The sequence below is a fragment of the Equus quagga genome, chromosome 13 (assembly GCF_021613505.1).
Source record: "Equus quagga isolate Etosha38 chromosome 13, UCLA_HA_Equagga_1.0, whole genome shotgun sequence".
NCBI classification, from domain to species: domain Eukaryota; kingdom Metazoa; phylum Chordata; class Mammalia; order Perissodactyla; family Equidae; genus Equus; species Equus quagga.
In genome coordinates, this window is record NC_060279.1 from 102,019,750 (window position 1) to 102,038,914 (window position 19,165).

General features: G+C 40.6%; 1 protein-coding gene across 1 annotated transcript; it reads left to right on the forward strand.

Annotated features, from left to right (window-relative positions):
* The first annotated feature begins 3,822 nt into the window (after positions 1-3,822).
* On the forward strand, positions 3,823-4,890 carry LOC124250401 (histo-blood group ABO system transferase 1-like). The gene is given in 3 exon segments (XM_046682198.1): positions 3,823-3,834; positions 4,068-4,103; positions 4,105-4,890. Coding segments are annotated over 3 exon segments (834 nt in total).
* The last annotated feature ends 14,275 nt before the right edge of the window (positions 4,891-19,165 follow it).

Genomic DNA, 19,165 nt, shown 5'->3' on the forward strand with positions numbered 1-19,165 from the left:
AATAGGATAAACTGAGGCATAAGAGGCGATTTCTTGGTCCTGGCCAGGCTCAGCACTTACACTGTAATCAAGAATCACACCTTTGTTCTTTTCCTCCATGTAATGTGCTTGGGACAGGGGCCCTTCCCCATTCTTTTACTTTGGACTCACCACATGCACTAAGTGGGCGGTATTGTTCCCATTTTTTAGATGGAAATCAGAGGCCCAGAGAAGGACTGTAATACATGCACAGACATGAGTGAGTTAGCCAAGCCTGTCTTTTTAGCAGCGGGTGGTGGGAGCATATTCCGCTGCCTGGGAGCTATGTGACATTCTTCAGACATTTTCACCTCTGAGCCTCGTTCCCTCACCAGGAAGACTGGGAGGGTTACTCCCATCTCTCAAGGTTGCTAGGAGGCTGAAATTTGGTAGATAATGCATGTGATCTGCAGGTCCTGGTCCACAGAAGTGCTCAGGCACTGTAGCTGCTGTGATTGTCATCTTCCCCACCCTCCCTACCCGCTAACAGATTCAGTAGAGGAACAACCTCCTGAGGGCATTCACATCTAGCCCCAGTCAGAAGTCACAGGTGCGGTCCCTGCAATGTCCCCCCACTTCCAAGAGGTGCCAGTCTCTAGCCCAAGGAGTAAACATTCTCTCATAAATTGCAAGGCTTTAACTGCTGGACTCCTCCAGTCGGCCACCTGGACATAGCAGACTGCTGAGACCATTTAGTGATGAGGCAAATGGCTTCTTTAGGGCTCCCAGCAAGGATGGCTCCATTAACACAAAGGACTTGAGTACTCTGTATCCTAAAGAGAAGGTCTTGGAACCTGGCGAGGCCTCAAGGGGTAAGAGACATCAAGTTCCGCTGCAAAAGCATTGGACACTTCTGGAAAGGGGCCTGCAACCTTGTTTGGAGTGTGGCTTTTGGATCTGAGCAGGTAATGGTGGATTCCACCCAATCTTGTACACCACGGACTACCCCAAGGGGTGCCAGAGAAGCTCTCGCACAGCTCCCTCCAACACAGCAAAGAGAGGAGGAGGGATAGCTCATCCCATGTGGTGCTATGGGGTGGGAGGACGTCGGGGGCAGAACAGAATGAAGCTGCTGAGGAGGTCTTGCCAGCATTCCAGATGAGTCTGTGGGAATCTGCGAGAGGTTGGGGGCTGCAACAAACCTGCTGGAATTAATCGTTCCGAGCCAGCTTCCTATGCTGCTCTCACAGGGACTAGTAGCTGAAGCAGGGCCTTGTCCTCATCGACTATGGGGGCAGTTGAGAGAGGATTCATTCTTGGGGGAATTGGGGGAATGCCTCCTCTCCTGCCATGTAACAACCCCCTGGGTTCTACAGAAAGAGGAAAAATGAGAGTTTTAGGGAGGCACAGAGTGAAGGATTTAGGGTACTGGGATAAAGGAACAGGTGTTTTGGAAAGTGGAAGCGGCCAGTGGTAATGGTTTGAAAAGGATCCAAGAACTTGTGTTGGAGATGCTGGAGTTAGGGAGGCCAGAGCCCAGAGCCCGACACACAGGCCAGGTGATGCCATGGAGATAGGAAAGCCTGGAGGTTCTCAGGCTAGTGGCCTGGCAGATCTAGAACATCAGGGCCAACCCAAGTGATTAAAGGCTACACTGAGTCTCTTTCCCTGCACCATTGGCTACAGTGAGCAAAAGCCAGTGTAGGAGGCAAGGGAAGGCCACCTTGCTCAGGACGAGGGCTGTGCCTCATCCCTCACTGATTAAAGGCTATCCTGAGTCTCTCCTTCTATGCAACACTGGTGTCTGCCTCATCCTTTCTACCTCTTCATTCTGTAAGGTTTTTTTTTTTAAAGATTTTAATTTTTCCTTTTTCTCCCCAAAGCCCCCCGGTACATAGTTGTATATTCTTCGTTGTGGGTCCTTCTAGTTGTGGTATGTGGGACGCTGTCTCAGCGTGGTTTGATGAGCAGTGCCATGTCCGCGCCCAGGATTCGAACCAATGAAGCACTGGGCCGCCTGCAGCGGAGCGCGCAAACTTAACCACTCGGCCACGGGGCCAGCCCCTTCTGTAAGGTTTTTTTAACCTCCAAGATTCCTAGGGAAGTGCCATGGTAAGCATGGCAATGGGTTCCCTCCTCTACTGCCCTGGGAGGAACAGATTCCCCAGACAGGCACCAAAACACAACGTGTGCGCGCACGCGCACACACACACACACACAAACCTAGGCCCACAAGCACATCAAGCACATGCTCCTTATACTCTGGTGTCATTTTCTCATCAAAGTAGCACTTCAGTTTTCTGGCATTTGCAGCATCACAGAGTTGTCTTGATATTTTGCCACTATATTAGCATTATTGACAGTGGTGCCCAATATGCTAACATTCCTATGTACAACTGGACAAATGTCACAATCTAGACCAGAAAAGCAAGGTGCCAGTCCCTTAAAAGACACTCATCAGAACTCACTTATCACTTCCTCCTAACATCCTCAGAACTACCCTGAGAAGGTTACAGAAAGTCTGGAAAAACCATGTCTCCAGGCACCTACTTCTCCTGGAGAACAGAAACAAGATGTCACAGAGTAGCATAAGAGCACCAGCCAGCTTCAGGCTACAGATGCCAGGTGCTCCCTACCCACCATGGGACTCTTTTATATCCACTGTTGGTCCCACAGTGGGACAGGAGGAGTCTGTGCCAGAGGCTTTATTTCCCAGGAGACATATCCTTGGAACTGCTTAGACTGCAGAAGGAGATATACGTGTTGGCAATACGATAATCCCTGGCTCAAAAATGGCACTGGATCAGGCTCCCATCCCCATCCTGAGGGATCTACCTAGGGTCAACTGACATGGGAAGCTTAAGGGAGAGAACCAAAGGAACTTGACTAGGAGAAGAGCCCAGAGAAAGGAAATCACAAACCACAAGTGAGGCAGAGGGTCAGGATATAGGGTGACCAAGAGCCCAGTCCTGGAGTCTGGCTGCTTAGCTGGCTACAGCATTTACCAAATAGCCATGTGGCCACGGGCCAGTCACCCACCCTCTCTGAACCTGATTCCCCATGGAGGCCGTGAGGATCACGTAGCATCCACTCCCCAGTCTGGCTGTGAGGAGTCAGCGATATAATGCACATAAAGTTTACCAGTCTTGTAAGGCCTGGTACCTGCAAAGTAAATGTTCAGTGGATTTTAAGTGATTAGGAGAATAAGGGAAACAAACATTGATCAGTAGATCTTCTGTCTCTTCCAACTTGGCTCCCAAATTAGGCCGCCTAAGGATGGCCCACATCAGCTTGTCTGGATGTGACCCTGAACACAGTGTACTTTCAACTTAATGGATTTTCAGGAAACTCAGTGCTTAGCTAAAAGTCTCACAGCTAGTAAATGTCAAGGGAAGGCCAGAGCACAAGCCCTCTGACCTCCTGGTCAGATTCTCTGTTGGCTGCTGCCCTGCCTTGCTTTCATCACAATCCTTGACCTGCTCAGTGGCCTCCCTTGAGCCAGTCCCCTGAGCCTGTTTCAGGAGCCCTGACCTCTCTCCTACATGCTAGCCCAGAAGTTCTAGAGGCCAGATGACTGAGTCCTGCCACCTGGTTGTTTTGACATGACCTCAAAATCAAAATTGAATTTATCAAGGTTCTGCTGCTCCAGGCGTCTTACTTAGCTCGGTGGCCCAGAACACCCAGCTCCCAGATGCCCCTTGCATGGATGTAGGGTCTCAGAAGGAGCAGCGGGTGTGACCAACTTGTGGTCCAAGCATTCTGCCTCACTCTGCCCAGGAGAGGCTGCTGTGAGTGGAAGGCCGAGGAGGGGCAGGTTCTTACAGTACCTAGGAGATCCAGGCTGCACCAGTCGGAAGTGGAGCCATGGCCCAGCTGGTAAGGACATTGTCAGAGAAACCAAAAAGTTACTTGCTTCGTCAAGTGATCTTTATTCTTTTAATAGCTCTTAGCTTGGCCTTTTTTGGCTATTGTTACCTGAACCCAAGAAGCCAGAAGCTGAAAAGCATCCAGGCTAGGGCAAACAAGATTGTTAGAAAAATTTACCACCCACAAGGTGTAAAATTACCAAGGATGGTGTTTCCTCAGCCAAATGTGCTAAGACCCTCTAGGAGAGATGTCCATGTCATAACCCCTTGGCTGGCTCCCATCATCTGGGAGGGAACTTACAATATTGACATCCTGAATGAGCAGTTCCGGCTCCAGAACACCACCATTGGATTAATCGTGTTTGCCATAAAAAAACATGTTATCTACCTGAAGCGATTCCTGGAGACGGCAGAGAGGTACTTCATGGTGGGTTACAAGGTTAACTACTATATCTTCACTGACCGCCCCGACCATGTTCCTCGCATTCCCCTCCAAAACGGAAGGCAGGTGGTCATCCTCAAGGTCCAGAGCTATTCCCACAGCCAGAACATCTCCCTGCACCGCATGGAGGTGATCAGCAATTTTTCCGAGCAGCGTTTCCACCGGGAGGTGGATTACCTTGTGTGTGCAGATGTGGACGTGAAGTTTACTGAGCACGTGGGCGTGGAGATCCTCGCCTCCTTGTTCGGCACCCTCCATCCTGGCTTCTATGGGCTTAATCGGACCAACTTCCCCTATGAACGGCGGCCTCAGTCACAAGCCCAGATTCCTGAAGATGAGGGGGACTTTTATTACACAGGGGCCTTATTTGGGGGGTCCGTGCCAGAGGTTCACAGGCTCACCAAGGCCTGCCACCAGGCGATGATGGTCGACAAAGACAATCGCATCGAGGCTGTGAGGCGTGAAGAGAGTCACCTGAACAAATACCTGCTTTACCACAAACCCTCCAAGGTCCTCTCCCCTGAGTACAGCTGGGATAAGCAGATGTGGGAGAATACGGGGAATCAGCAGCTAGGAGACTTGCCTTTCTACATAAAGCGGATTAGACTTTTGATTGCGAAATAATCACCAGGGAATCAGGACTTATCAAAGGAAGCTTCCAGAAAGGACTCAGAGAGAACTGATGATCAGGCAGCCCTAGTCTTCCTCCTGGCATTCAATTAAAATCCGCTTAAAGGGTATAACTCCATTTCCTTTTCCTGTCCAGGGAAATTAAGTTAAAATTTGTTGATGCCTCGCACCATCTCCCGAAACTTAGGCAAGCCGAGTATTGTCCTCTCCCCTCACCATACACCAAGCCCACACGTTTAGGCTGGTCTCATTCCTGGGTTCAAGCACAGTTTCTGAGTTACCATCATCTTTAGCTTCTCACTGTGTGCTCCTCACACCCGTCACGATGGTCTCAGCCTGTCCAGACAAACCAGGGATCAGAGATGAGATCTTTTCCAGAGCAAGGAAAGCTGCTCCTGGACACACAGCCTCTTGCCTCTTGTAAGTACACACAGGCCTGCTTTGGCCCTTGGCTAAGCAGACGAACACAAGTGCTCTTTTTAGTTTCCCTGTTAAAGAGAAAAGGGCCTTTTAGTGTTCAGGAAGAAGAACATGATGGCCAAAAAAACATGCTTTCCTGGGGCTTGAGCTCTGGTCTGTCCCCAGACATTGCCAAGTGTTCACTGGAGCAGAAGGGACTCTCTGCCCTCCCCTCTCCTGTTGATTGCTTCTGTGTCCGTTCAATTTGTTAGTGATTTGCCGGTTTCCTATCAGCTGAAAAAAGCTTACTTGTAGATGATAATAGGAAGTCCATAATTGTCATGAAAACTTGTTGTTTTTCTTAAAAATGACATTGGTGTCTGGCAGCAAGGTCCTTATATGTCCTGAAAACTGGCATCTCCTTGGTCCTGTTTGTTTCCCCTGCATATGCAAAAGAGAGAGGGAAGTTGCAGAGTAGCAACCTTTATTTCTCTTCAGTTGTCAGTAAATCTTACCAATTTCAGGGCCCTTTCCAAATGTTAAAGGCTCTGATTCCAAGCTGTATGTTTTTCTGTGTCAACACTGATCAACTATTTTTACACGAGAATAATTCAGGGAAAATGTTTTCTTCCCACTGCAAAATGATGGTATTCTCGTGGGGTGACAGATGACTGATTGCCACCTGTGGCTGCAGGACAGGTCCCACAGTCCAGGTCTTCCCTTCCTAGTTCACTCTCTCCCCTGCAGCCATACTCCAGGCTTAAAGCGTGTCCCACACATGGCCTTTCAATCCTTCCAGCCCTCTGTCCAGGCAGAGGCCTCTTGGGCATTTCCTGGCCCTTCCTAGTTTTTGGTTTTGTTGTCTTCTTTAATTGGTTTGTTTGTTACATTTAGGTCTATGCCCATTTTGAGTGAATTTTTGAGAAAGATGTAAGGTCTGTGTCTAGATTCATTTTTTTAGATGTGGATGTCCAATTGTCCAGCACCAATTGTAGAAAAGACTATCCTTTTCCCATTGAATTGCCTTTGCTCCCTGGTGAAAGATCAGTTGACTATATTTATGTGAGTCTATTCCTGGACTCTCTGTTCTGTTGCATTGATCTGTCTATTCTTTCACCTATACCACAGTCTTGATTACTGCAGCTTTATACGGCATCTTGAAGTCAAGTAGTGTCAGCCCTTATTCTTTTTCTTCCACATTATGTTGGCTATTCCATATCTTCAGCCTCTTCATATAAACTTAAGACTCAATTTGTCAATATCCACACAATGACTTGTAGGATTTAGATCATGATTGTCTTTAATCTATATATCAAGCTGGGAAGAACTAACATCTTTACAATACTGAGTCCTCCTACCCAGAAACATGGGATATCTCTCCATTTGTTTACTTCTCTGATTTTGCTCATCAGAGTTTTGTAGTTTTACTCATAATCTTCACATATATATAGTTAGATTTATATCCAAGTATTTCATTTGGGGGACCTAATATAAATGGTATTGTGTTTTTAGTTTTAAATTCCAATTATTCTTTGCTGGTATATAGGAAAGCAATTAACTTTTGTATATTAACTTCTATCCTGCAACCTTGCTACAATCATTATTAATTCCAGGACTTTTTTCTTGATTCTTTGGGATTTTCTCTATAGACAATCTAGTTGTCTACACATGAAGACGTTTTTATTTCTTCCTCCCCATCTGAATACTTTTATTTCCTTTTTTTGTCTTACTGCCTGAATCAGAACTTCTTTTACTGTGCTGAAAAGCAATGGTGAGGGGGCGTATTCTTACCTTGTTCCTGATCTTAGCTGGAGAGCTTCTAGCTCCTCACCATTAAGTATGATGTTATTTGTAGTTTTTCTGAAAATCTTCTTTACAAAGTTGAGGAAGTTCCGTCTATTCCTACTTTGCTGAGATTTTTTAAAAATCATGAATGGATGCTACATTTTGTCAAATGCTCTTTATGCATCTACTGATATTATAGCGTGATTTTTCTTCAGTGTTTTGATGTGATGGATTACATTAACTGATTTTCCAGAGTTGAACCAGACTTGCACACCTGGAATAAATAAACCACACCCACTTGGCTGTGGTGTAAAATTCTCTTTATATATTGTTAGATTCAATTGCTAATATTTTGTTGATGATTTTTGCAGACATCTTCATGAAACATATTGATCTGTAGTTTTCTTTTCTTGTGATGTCTTTGTCTGACACTGGTATTAGGGTGATGCTGGCCTCATGGAATGAGTGAGGAAGTATCCCTCTGCTTCTCTCCTCTGAAAGAGATTGTAGAGAACTGGTATAATTTCTTCCTTAAATATTTGGTAGAATTCACCAGTGAACCCTTTTGGGGCCGGTACTTTCTGTTTGGGGAGGTTATAAATTATTTATTCAATCTCTTTAATAGATATAGGCCTATTCAGTTTGTTTATTCTTGTGGGGTTTTGGCAGACTGTATCTTTTAAGGAATTGGTCCATTTCTTCCAGGTTATTAAATTTGTGGGTATAGAGCTGTTCATAATATTCTCTTATTATCCTTTTAGTGTCCACAGAATCTGTCGTGATGTCACTTCTTTCATTTCTGATATTGGTAATTTGTGTCGTCTCCCTTTTTAACTTAGCCTGGCTAGAAGCTTATTGATTTTATTGATCTTTCAAAGAATCAGCTTTTGGTATTACTGATTTTATCCATTGATTTCTGTTTTCATTTTCACTGATTTCTGCTCTAATTATTATTTCTTTTCTTTTGCTTACTTTGGATTTAATTTGCTTTTCTTTTTCCAATTGCTGAAGTTTCAGGCTTAGATTATTGATTTTAGATTTTCCTTCTTTTCTAATGTACACAGTCAGTGCTTTGAATTTCTCTCTTAGCACTACTTTTGCTGCCCCCCCAAAATTTTAATAGATTGTATTTTCATTTTCATTTATTTCAAAATACTTTAACATTTCTCTTGAGATTTCCTCTTTGACCCTTGTGTTATTTAGAAGTGGTTGTTTAATCTCCACATATTTTGAGATTTTCCAGTTATCCTTCTGTTACTGATTTCTAGTTTAATTCCATGGTCATCTGAGGACATTATTATATGATTTCTATTCTTTTAAGTTTGTTAAGGTGTGCTTTATGGCTCAGAATGTGGTCTATTTGGTGAATATTCCGTGTGAGCTTGAGAAGAATGTGTATTCTACTGCTGTTGGATGAAGAAGTCTATAGATGTCATTTATACCTAGCTGACTGATGGTACTCTTAAGTTCAACTATATCCTTACTGATTTTCTGCCAGTTAGATCTGTCCATTTTTTATAGAAGGGTTTTGAATTTTCCAACTATAATAGTGGATTCATCTATTTCTACTTACAGGTATATCAATTTTGTACTGGGTTTTCATTTTCATTCAGTTAAAAATATTTCCTAATTTTCCTTGTTATTTCATGTTTGAACTTCATTAATATGTTGCATAATTTCCAAATATTTAGGGATTTTTCCAGATCGTGTGCTTTAGTGATTTCTAGTATAATTTCCACGTGATCAGGGGAAAATATATTCATAATTTTAATCATTTTAAATTTGTTGATATTTTATTGCCTAGAAAACCTTGTGAATGTCTTCTGGGCACTTGAAAAGAAAGTGTATTCTGCTGCAGTTAGATGCAGCATTCTACAAATGTGAATTAGTTCTAGTCAGTTGACTGTTTTCTTCAAGTGTTCTATATCCATACCAAATTTTCATTCAATTGTTCAATCAGTTATTGAGATGACTGTTGAAATCTTTAATTATAATTGTAGATTAGTCTGTGTTTTCCTTTAGCTTCTTACTCATTGATTTAAATAATTTAAATTTAGTTATTAGGTGCATACATATTTACGGTCATCATAATCTGTTGAGAAAAGGCCTCTTTATCATTACTATATATGCCTAGCTTACTTTAGTAATATTTCTTGTTGATGAACTACTTTGTATGATTTTGCTATAGCTATACCGCCTTTGTTTGCATTAGTGTTAGCATGGCATATCTTTTTCCATCCCCTTACTTTCTTTTAACTTTTGATTTTGAGATCACTGTAGATTCACCTGCAGTTGTAAGAAACAATAGAGAGATAATTCATATGTTTCCCCCTCAGCATCATCTTGCATAACTATAGTACAACATTCCAACCAGGAAATTGAAAGGATCATTCACCAAGCGCACGCACATTTCAACAGTTTTGTATGTACTCACTTGTGTGTGTGTGTTTGTGTGTGTGTCTATGCAATTTTGTCACATGTAGATTCATGTGACCACTACCATAGCGAAGATACAGAACTGTTCCATCACAAGAATCCCTTTTATAGCCACAGCCACTTTCCTCCCTTCTTATCTCCCCAGCCCCTCCCTGGCAACCACTAACCTGCTTATCTCTATAAATTTGTGATTTAAAAAATGTTATATAAATGTAACCATATGTGACCTATTAAAATTGGCTCTTTTCATTTAACATAATTCCGTTAAGAACCATTCAAGTTGTAGCAAGTATCAATGGTTTGGTACTTGTTATTGCCAAATAGTATGGATAGACCAGAGTTTGTTTAACCATTCACCCATTAAAGGACATTAGAGTTATTTCTGGTTTTTCAATATTCTTAATAAAGTTACTATGAATGTTTGCGTATAAGTTTTCACATGAACATAGGTATGATCTGGGGTAAATAGTGAAGGGTGCAATTTCTAGATCATACGGTAAGCACGTTTAGTTTTGTAAGATGCTGCATACTCTTCTCTAGAGTGATATACCATTTTATATTCTGACCGGCGATCTATCAATGATCCATTTTCTCCACACCTTCACCAGTTAAGCTGTCCTCTAACTTTGGCAGTCCAAGAATGTGGTTCAAGAGGGACCAGGATGAGGCCAGACGGCTGGAAGGGCAATGGTGCTCTTTCCGTGGCCTGGGGTTTTACTCCATCACGGTCCCGATGGAGGTGGTTGTTGGGTACCCTCTGGAAACCTCTTTTATATTCTTCCTCTGGAGCTTCACATGCCACTGACGTGGGGTTGGGTTTGACCATGGTGCTCACTGCAGACTTCTACGAGGCTAGCAGCAAAGGGCAATTGCCCAGGGCATGGGAATATCTTTATTCATCCTTTAACTTTTAACTCTGTTTCTTCACATTTTAAATTTTCTAGTAGATAGTATATAGTTGGATTTGCATTTCTATCCAATATGGAAATAGCTGCCACTTAAAGTATTCAGACCATTTACATCTAAAGCAATTATCACTATAGTTGAGCTTAAAGCTAGTGACATGCCTTGTTTTTGGTTTGTTCCATCTGTTCTTTCTTTTTCCTCTTTTCCTGCATTCTTTTATATCAATTGAGTTTTTTTTTTAAAGTTTATTTTTCCTTTTTCTCGCCAAAGCCCCCTCAGGTACATAGTTGTGTATCTTTAGTTGTGGGTCCTTCTAGTTGTGGTATATGGGATGCCGCCTCAGCATGGCTTGACAAGCAGTGCCATGTCCACGCGCAGGATGCGAACGGATGAAACCCTGGGCCTCCGAAGCGGAGCGTGTGAACTTAACCACTCGGCCACAGGGCTGGCCCCTCAATGGAGTTTTTCAATGTTGTTTTTAATCAAATATAGTGGCTTCTTACATATACGACTTTTTAATAGTGATTACTCTAGTAAAGTAGTTCTAAATTAGGGATGATATTTGGCAATGTCTGAAGACTTTTTTTTTTTTTGAGGAAGATTAGCCCTGAGCTAACATCCACTGCCAATCCTCCTCTTTTTGCTCAGGAAGACTGGCCCTGAGCTCACATCCGTACCCATCTTCCTCTACTTTCTATTTGGGATGCCTACTACAGCATGGCGTGCCAAGCAGTGCCATGTCTGCACCTGGGATCCAAACCGGCGAACCCCAGGCCGCCGAAGCAGAATGTGCACACTTGACCGCTGCGCCACCGGCTGGCCCCTGAAGACATTTTTATTGCCCCGACAGGGCAGTAGGTGAGGATGGGCAGTATGGGCATCTACTGGATAGAGGCCAAGGATACTGGTAAGCATTCTAGGATGTACAAGACAGTGATCTACAAAAGAGAATAATCTGGTCCAAAATGTCAATGGTGCCAACGTCAAGAAACCCTGCTCTAAGGTTTAAAATATACACCCTTAACGTATCATGGTCTATCATGAAATAATATTAAAACTTGACATATACCATAAAAAACTAAAAACAGTACACTTCCATGTCTACCTCTCATTCTTTTGCTATTGTTGTCTTACAATTTACTTCTTCAAATCCAAGATTCATTGTTAATATTTTTGCTTTAAATAATCAATTATATTATAAAGAAATGAAAAAGTCTTTTATTTTATTCACATAATTTCTATTTCCTCCCCACTTTAGTCCTTTGTGTAACTCAAATTTCTATCTAGTATAATTTTCCTTCTGCCTGTGAATTTCCTTTAATATTTCTTAGATCTTTTGGCAATGAGTTGTCTCAGATTTTGTTGTCTGAAATATACTTTGTTTTGGAATATAGTTTTCTTGGGTAAAGAATTCTAGGGTTTTTTTTTTTCCTTTCAGTGCTTTAAAAAATCTTGCATTTTTTCCAGGCTTCATTGTTTAGTAGGGGAGTTTGCTGTCATATATGTTGATATTCCTCTATCAGAATGAATCATTTTTCTCTGGCTGCTTTTAAAATTTTCTCTTTATCATGGATTTTCAGCAATTTATTATGAAGTGCTATGATGTGGCTTCCTACTTTTATCATGTTTGGAGTTCTTTGGGCTTTTGGTTTTATCTGGTGTTTATCTTTCAACAAATTGGGAAATATTTCAACCATTATGTATTCAATTTTTTATTACACCACTCCTGGTATTCCAAGTACATGGATATTTTCCTGCAAATCATTCAAGTCCAGGGGAGGGGGTACATTTTTACTTTCTGGTTCATTTTGCATAATTTCTACAATTACATCTTCAAGTTCACTGATTACTTATTTCAAATTACTTCCTCTACTGTTCATGGCATGCAATATTGTATGTTTTAAGTGTATATTTTTTTCCTTCTCTATAAGTTCCATATAGGTCTATTTTTATATTTACTATCTCTTTATTAAATTCTTTTTCTTCCATTACCTCTGTGAAACAATGTTGGATAGTTACAAAAGCTATTTAGAATAACTGTCTGCTAATTTTATCATGTTTCCCAATTTTTGTACTTGTCTCTATGCTTTTTTCCTGCTGCTGCTGTGTTTTATATTCCTGTTTCTTTGCATGCATAGTAATTATCTATTGTTTGGCATACATTGTGGATTTTACATTATTGTGTGTTGCATTTGCTTCTACCCTTTACTGTTCGACTTTAACATGGCATTCAGTAAAGTTACTTGGCAGCAGTTTTTCCATTCGAGGCTTATTTTTACAACTTACAGGGTGAGAACAGAGCAGGCTTTAGTCTGTGGTTGTTATAGGTAACAGAATCCTGAGAACTCTACTTGTTCTCTTAGGTACTTACAGAGTTTTCTATCCTAAAAGGTGAGAAAATAAACCATTTTCTGAGGCTTGGGTGAGCTCAAGGAATTATTTGGTATACTCCTTTCTGGTGTTTCTTTTCAAAATCTCAGATTTTTTCTGCTCACACTTGCGCACATCAAGACTCAACCAAAGATTTAAGAGGACATTTTTGCAAATCTTCCCCCCCTCCTCTCCTCTGCCCCGTAGATTCTAGTCATGATGGCCTCAATGTATTCTTATTTTGTCTCTCAGGCTACAGGTAGGTGCAGTCACAGGGTTTGCCTGCTTTGTATCTCTCCTCTCTGAGATTCAGGTCTGCCCCGCCTATTGTCCAGTGCCTGGAACCAGGTTACTGCAGTGGTGGTCATATATTTTGTCTGGAGTTCTAGTTGTTGAAGGCAAGAGAAAAATATTGTCATTTCATTGTATCAGGACCTGAGGCAGAAATCAGGCTCATTCAGTTGTATTATTTAAAGGGGTTATAATCAATTACCATCAATATTTACTTTGATGCTCAAATTATGCAGGCACAAGATCCTTATTCATATACAGTCATGCTTCTTTTCTGGATTGAATCGCCAAGGTTCTTCTGTGTGAAGAATCCTGGCTTTGGAAGAGCTCAAGACAGAAGTTCTCAGCAAGGCCTTTTATGCTCTCTGGCTATACAGCCAGAACCAGGTTGTCTAACCGTTTATGCCAGATTGAAGCCATCTAAAAACATCAGCCTTGGGGATCACTAAGAGTGTTTCAGACATTAAGAAGCTCATCATAAATTTCACTGCACTTATCTTAGCTAAGAGTTGACTCCAGATATCTAGACATCTCCAGAGATTAGACTAGAACTATTCCAAGCCACCATAAATTAACTCTATCCTACACAAAATGACAATTCAACATATTTTTTTAAAACTCTAGGAAGCTACTAAAGCATCAATCAAAGAGAAATTTATAGACTAACTTCCTCTACTAGAAAACAAAGGTCTCAAATCTATGACAGAGTCAACCTTAAGAAACTAGAATAAGGACAAATTAAACTCAAAATAAGCAGATGGAAAGAACAAAGTTCAGAGAGAGATTAATGAAATTTAAACAAAGAATAGCAATAGATAAAAATCAATGAAACCCACAAGTTGATCTTTGAGATCAATAAAGCATCCACCTCTAGCCAGACTAATAAGGACAAATGAGAGAAGATGCAAATGACTAATGTTAAGTACAAATGTGCTGACATCACTGCAGACTGTATATGCCAATAAATTTCATAACTGACAGTTTGGAAAGGAAAAACTAAAATTCTCTTTATTCACAGACAATGTGAGAGCCTGTGGAGAAAATCGTATGGACTCCACAAACAAAACAAAACAATAAAAATGACTAGTTTCCAGGACAGAAAATCAACATAAAAAAAGCAATTTTTCTTCTATTTTGTTCCAGCAAGGAACAACCGGAAATTGACACTAAAAAAAAATACTTGTTAGAACAGCCTCAAACATACAAAATTTTTGGAAATAAATAAGATGTGCAAGATATATAAACAGAAAACTATAAAACATTGCTGAGAAAAATACCCAAAAAAGGGAGAGATATACTGTTTTTATGGATTGAAACTCAATATCATTAATGTGTTAATTGTCTTCAAATTGATCCAATATGATCCCAATCAAAATCCCAATATGCTTTTAGTAGAAATTGACAAGGGTGTTCTAAAATTCATACAGAAATGCAAAGGAGTTAGGATAACCAAAATAACTTTGAAAAATGACAGAGTTGGAGGACATTAACTGATTTTAAGAAATATTAAAAATTATATTAAGACTTTATGACACTGGCAAGAGTATAGATGAAGAGATGAATGAAACAGAATAGAAAGTCCAGAAATAAACACATATAAGAGCAACTTATTTTTAAGAAAGGTACAAAAGCAATTCAGGAGAAAAGATATTCTTTCAACTAATTTAGCTGGAGCAATTGGATGTCCTTTAAAAAAAAATTTACCCCCATAATATACAAGAATTAGCTGAAAATGGATTATAAGCCTAAATACAAAACAGAAAACTATAAACCCTCCACATTACATAAGAGGTTTTCTTTTTTGGGCCTTGAGTTGGACAAATATTTCTTCTATACAAAAGAAAAAAAAGGTTCAATAAAAGAAAAAAAAGACAAATTTGGCTTCATTAACATTAAAAATTTCTGCCATAGGAAAGATACTGTTAAGAGATGAAAAAACAAGCCACGGACTGGAAAAGTATATAGGCAAATCACACATCTAATGAATAGCCTATATCCAGAATTTACTAAGAACTTCAAAATTCATTAAAATAACAAAGGAAATGTTTAAAAATGAGCAAAGGATTTGAACAATTCACCAAAGAAAATAAAGTGATGACAATAATCATACATAAAAATTCTAAAAGCATTGGTCATGAAGGGAATACAAATTCAAATCACACTGAAATACCACTAAACACATGTGAGAATGGCTAAAATTAAAGACTGATATGCCAAGTGTTGATGAAGATACAGAGCAACTAGAATTCTCACAAGCTGCTGATGGGACTGTAAAATGGTACAGCCACTTTGGAACAGTCTGTCAGTTCGCAGAATGATAAACATTTACCTACCTTTTGACCCAGGCATTGTACTGCTAATTATTGACCCAAAAGAAAGATTAATTCATGAAACAGCTTTATTTATAATAACCCCAAACTGGAATCGATCTAAAGGTCCATTGATGAACAGAGTAAGAAATTATAGTATATCCATACAAGAAAACACCACTCAGTAATAAAAAGAATGAACTATTCAAACACACAACATGGATGAATCTCAAAATAATTATGCAAAATGAGAAAAAAGGAAAAAAAAGAGTAAATATTTTATGATTCTATTTATATAAAATTCCAGAAAAGGCAAACAAGTCTAGAGTAAAAGACAGTAAATCTCTGATCAGGGGAATAAGAAGCCAGGGAGGGAGACAGGGATTATGAAAGGTCATAAGGTAACTGTAGGGGTGATCTATGTATTCATTATCATGATTACGGTGGTTTCATGGGTATAGACATGTGTTGAAACATCACATTTTGGGTCCAGGCTCATGCAGGCACCAGTAGCAAGTGGTCCATGCACTGCTGCATTGTGAGACTTTTGGAGAAGTGATGTCAGCAAGATGGCACAGTAGGAGATGCCAGCCTTCATCCTCCCACAAAAAAGACAACTATCCACAAATGAAAATAGCTTTGGAAGGGCTTAAGAGTCCAATTAAGAACCTATAGTGACAGGGTAGAGCAAAAAAATGAAACATAACCTCACAGAAAGAATCGCTGGGGAGATTGGCTTACTTAGGATCTAGAGATGGCGGAGAACAAAGAGGAAAGGCACAGGCTATCAGTATCAGCCACATCATGGGTGTTATCATGGTCCCCCATGACCTTCTCTACAGAGTCACCTGGCAGCCTTTGCCACTGAGTACCTAAACATCCCCAAACCAGCCACAGACTCCCCATAGCTTTCACAGCAGAAGCCCCTGCACTGTTTGTCAGCACAGACCCCAGTGGCCTGTTCCACAGAGGACACCAGCAGCTTTTGCCTCTGGGATAACCACAGCCTTTGCCACCCTGTAGCCCTCAGGGAGGGAGATGTTCCTGTATGTCCCCGCTCAGAAGGAGCTGCTGCTATGCCACCCTGGGATCAGAACTGCCAGCTCCCTCCATTTCCATGCATTCCCTCGACCCCAGAATCCCAGCTCCTCTGCATGTGCCTGCACTTCAGACCCCAGATACACAGCTTCTCCACGTGTGCCCACATCTCAGGCATCAGAACTACTGCTGCTGCAGACTACCCAATGCCCCCCAGAGCCACTGTTGCTCCCTGAGTGCATATGCTCCAGTCTCCAGCTCTATAGTTGATCTGCACATGCCCATGCCTCAGACACTGGAGCTACCACCTCTGCAGGCTAGCCAGTGCTCCAGATCCCAGAACCATTGTCCCTCTGTGAGCACCCATGCTCCAGACCTCAGCTCCACGGCTGCTCCATGGGCACACATGCATCAGACAGCAGTACCACTACCACTCCGAGGGTGCCTGCAGCCACACATGGCACAAAGGGAGAGTCCTTTAACTACAACATACTCCATAGGAGGAAAAGAGACCAGGAGGTCCCCAGCACTTTTGCCACCAAAGACCCTAACAGGCCTTGCAAGCAGTGTAGACACCTACAACACTGGCTGTTGAGGACCTTTGCAATCTTCACCGCCACTGACCTCAGCTGATGGAGCTGCATGGAGACTATGCTGCTCAGCCTTCCCTAGAGCTAGAACCACCACACTCCACCTAGCTGGTGCCCTTGCACCCACTCGCAGGTGAAGGCCTTTCCCCATGCAAACCAGTCCATAAAGTCTAGAATCTGCATATTGCTCAATCAAATATGCAGGTATCAAAACAGGCTACAAGAAACACGAAATATCAAGGAAGCATGACACCACCAAAGAAACACAATAATTTCCAGTAACTGACCACAAAGAAATGGGGATCTATGAATTGCTGAACAAAGAATTCAAAATAATAATTTTAAGGAAGCTCAGCACACTACAAGAGAACACAGAAAATTCAATGAAATTAGGAAAACAATACATGTACAAAATGAGAAGTTCAACAAAGAGATATAAATAATAAAAAAGAACCAAACAAATTTTAGAGCTGAAGAATACAATGAATGCGATGAAAATGGCAATAGAGAGCATTAATATAAGACTTGATCAAGCAGAAGGAAGAATTTGGGAGCTGAAAAACAGGTCATTTGAAATTATCCTTTTAGAGTATAAAAAGAAAAAAAGAATGCAAAAGAGTGAATACAGCCTACCTAAGTGATGGGACACCAACAAATGAAACAATATTTGCATCATGGGAGTCACAGAAGGTGGGGGGGAAAAAAGCTTATTTAAGACAAAATAGCTGAAAACTTCTCAAATCTGGGAGGAGATATAGACATTCAGGTATATCAACCTCATAGATTGCCACACAGATTCACCCCAAACAAGACTTCACCAAGACATATTATAATAAAACCATCAAAAATCAAAGACAAAGAGAGAATTTTGAAAGAAGCAAGAGAAAATAATCATCTCATATACATAAACTGACAAAAAGCTATTTGCAGATTTCTCAACAGAAACTTTCCAGGAAAGAGTGGGATGACATATTCAAAGTGCTGAAAGAAAAAACTGCCAACCAAGAATAATTTACCCAGCAAACTGTCTTTCAGAAATGAAGGAGAGGTAAAGATTTCTCCAGACAAGCAAAAGGTGAGTGAGTTCATACCACTAGACCTTCCTTACAAGAAATACTAAGGGGAATTCTTCAGACTGATATGAAAGGACACTAATTAGTAACAGAAAACATATGAAAGTATAAAACTCACTGGTAAAAGTAAGTACATAGTCAGATTCAGAATACACTAATGCTATAATGGTGGTATGTAAATCACTTAACTTTGATATGGAGGTTAAAAGAAAAAAGTATTAAAAATAACTGTAGCTACAATAATTGATTAATGCCTACACAATAAAAAGATGTATATTGTGCAATCAAAAACAAAATGTTGGGGAAGGGGAGTAAATGGATAGAGTTTTCCAATGAGATCAAAGTTATTATCAACGTAAAGTAACTATTATAACTATGAGATGTTTTATGTAGGCCTAATGGAAACCACTACAAAAACCTACAGTAGATCCACAAAAGATGAAGAGAAAGTAATCAAAGCATACTACTACAGAAAATCATCAAACCGCAAAGGTAGATAGCAAGAGAGGAAGAAAAGGATAGGGAAACTACAAAACAGACATAAAACAATGTTGAACATGATGGCAACAGTAAGTCATTACTTATCAATAATTACTTCAAATGTAAATGGATTAAATTACCCGATCAAAAGATACAGAGTGGCTGAGAGGATTAAAAAAAAATAGCCCCAACTATACCCTGCCTTAAGAGACTCACTTCGGCCTTTAGGACGTATATAGCCTGAAAGTGAAGGGATGGAAAAGAATTCCATACAGATGGACACCAAAAGAGATTAGGGGTAACTACATCTCCAACAGACAAAATAGAATTTAAGTAAAAATATGTCACAATAGACTAAGAAGGTCATTATATAATGATAAAGGCATCAATTCATCGAGAGAATATAACAACTGTAAACATATATGCACCAAACAATGCAGCACCTAAATATATTAAGCAATATTAACACATCTGAAGGCAGAAATAGACAGTAGTGCAATAATAGTAGAAGACTTCAATACTCCACTTTCAACATCCAGGCAGAAACTTAATAAGGAAACATTAGACTAGAACTACCTTTAGACCAAATGGA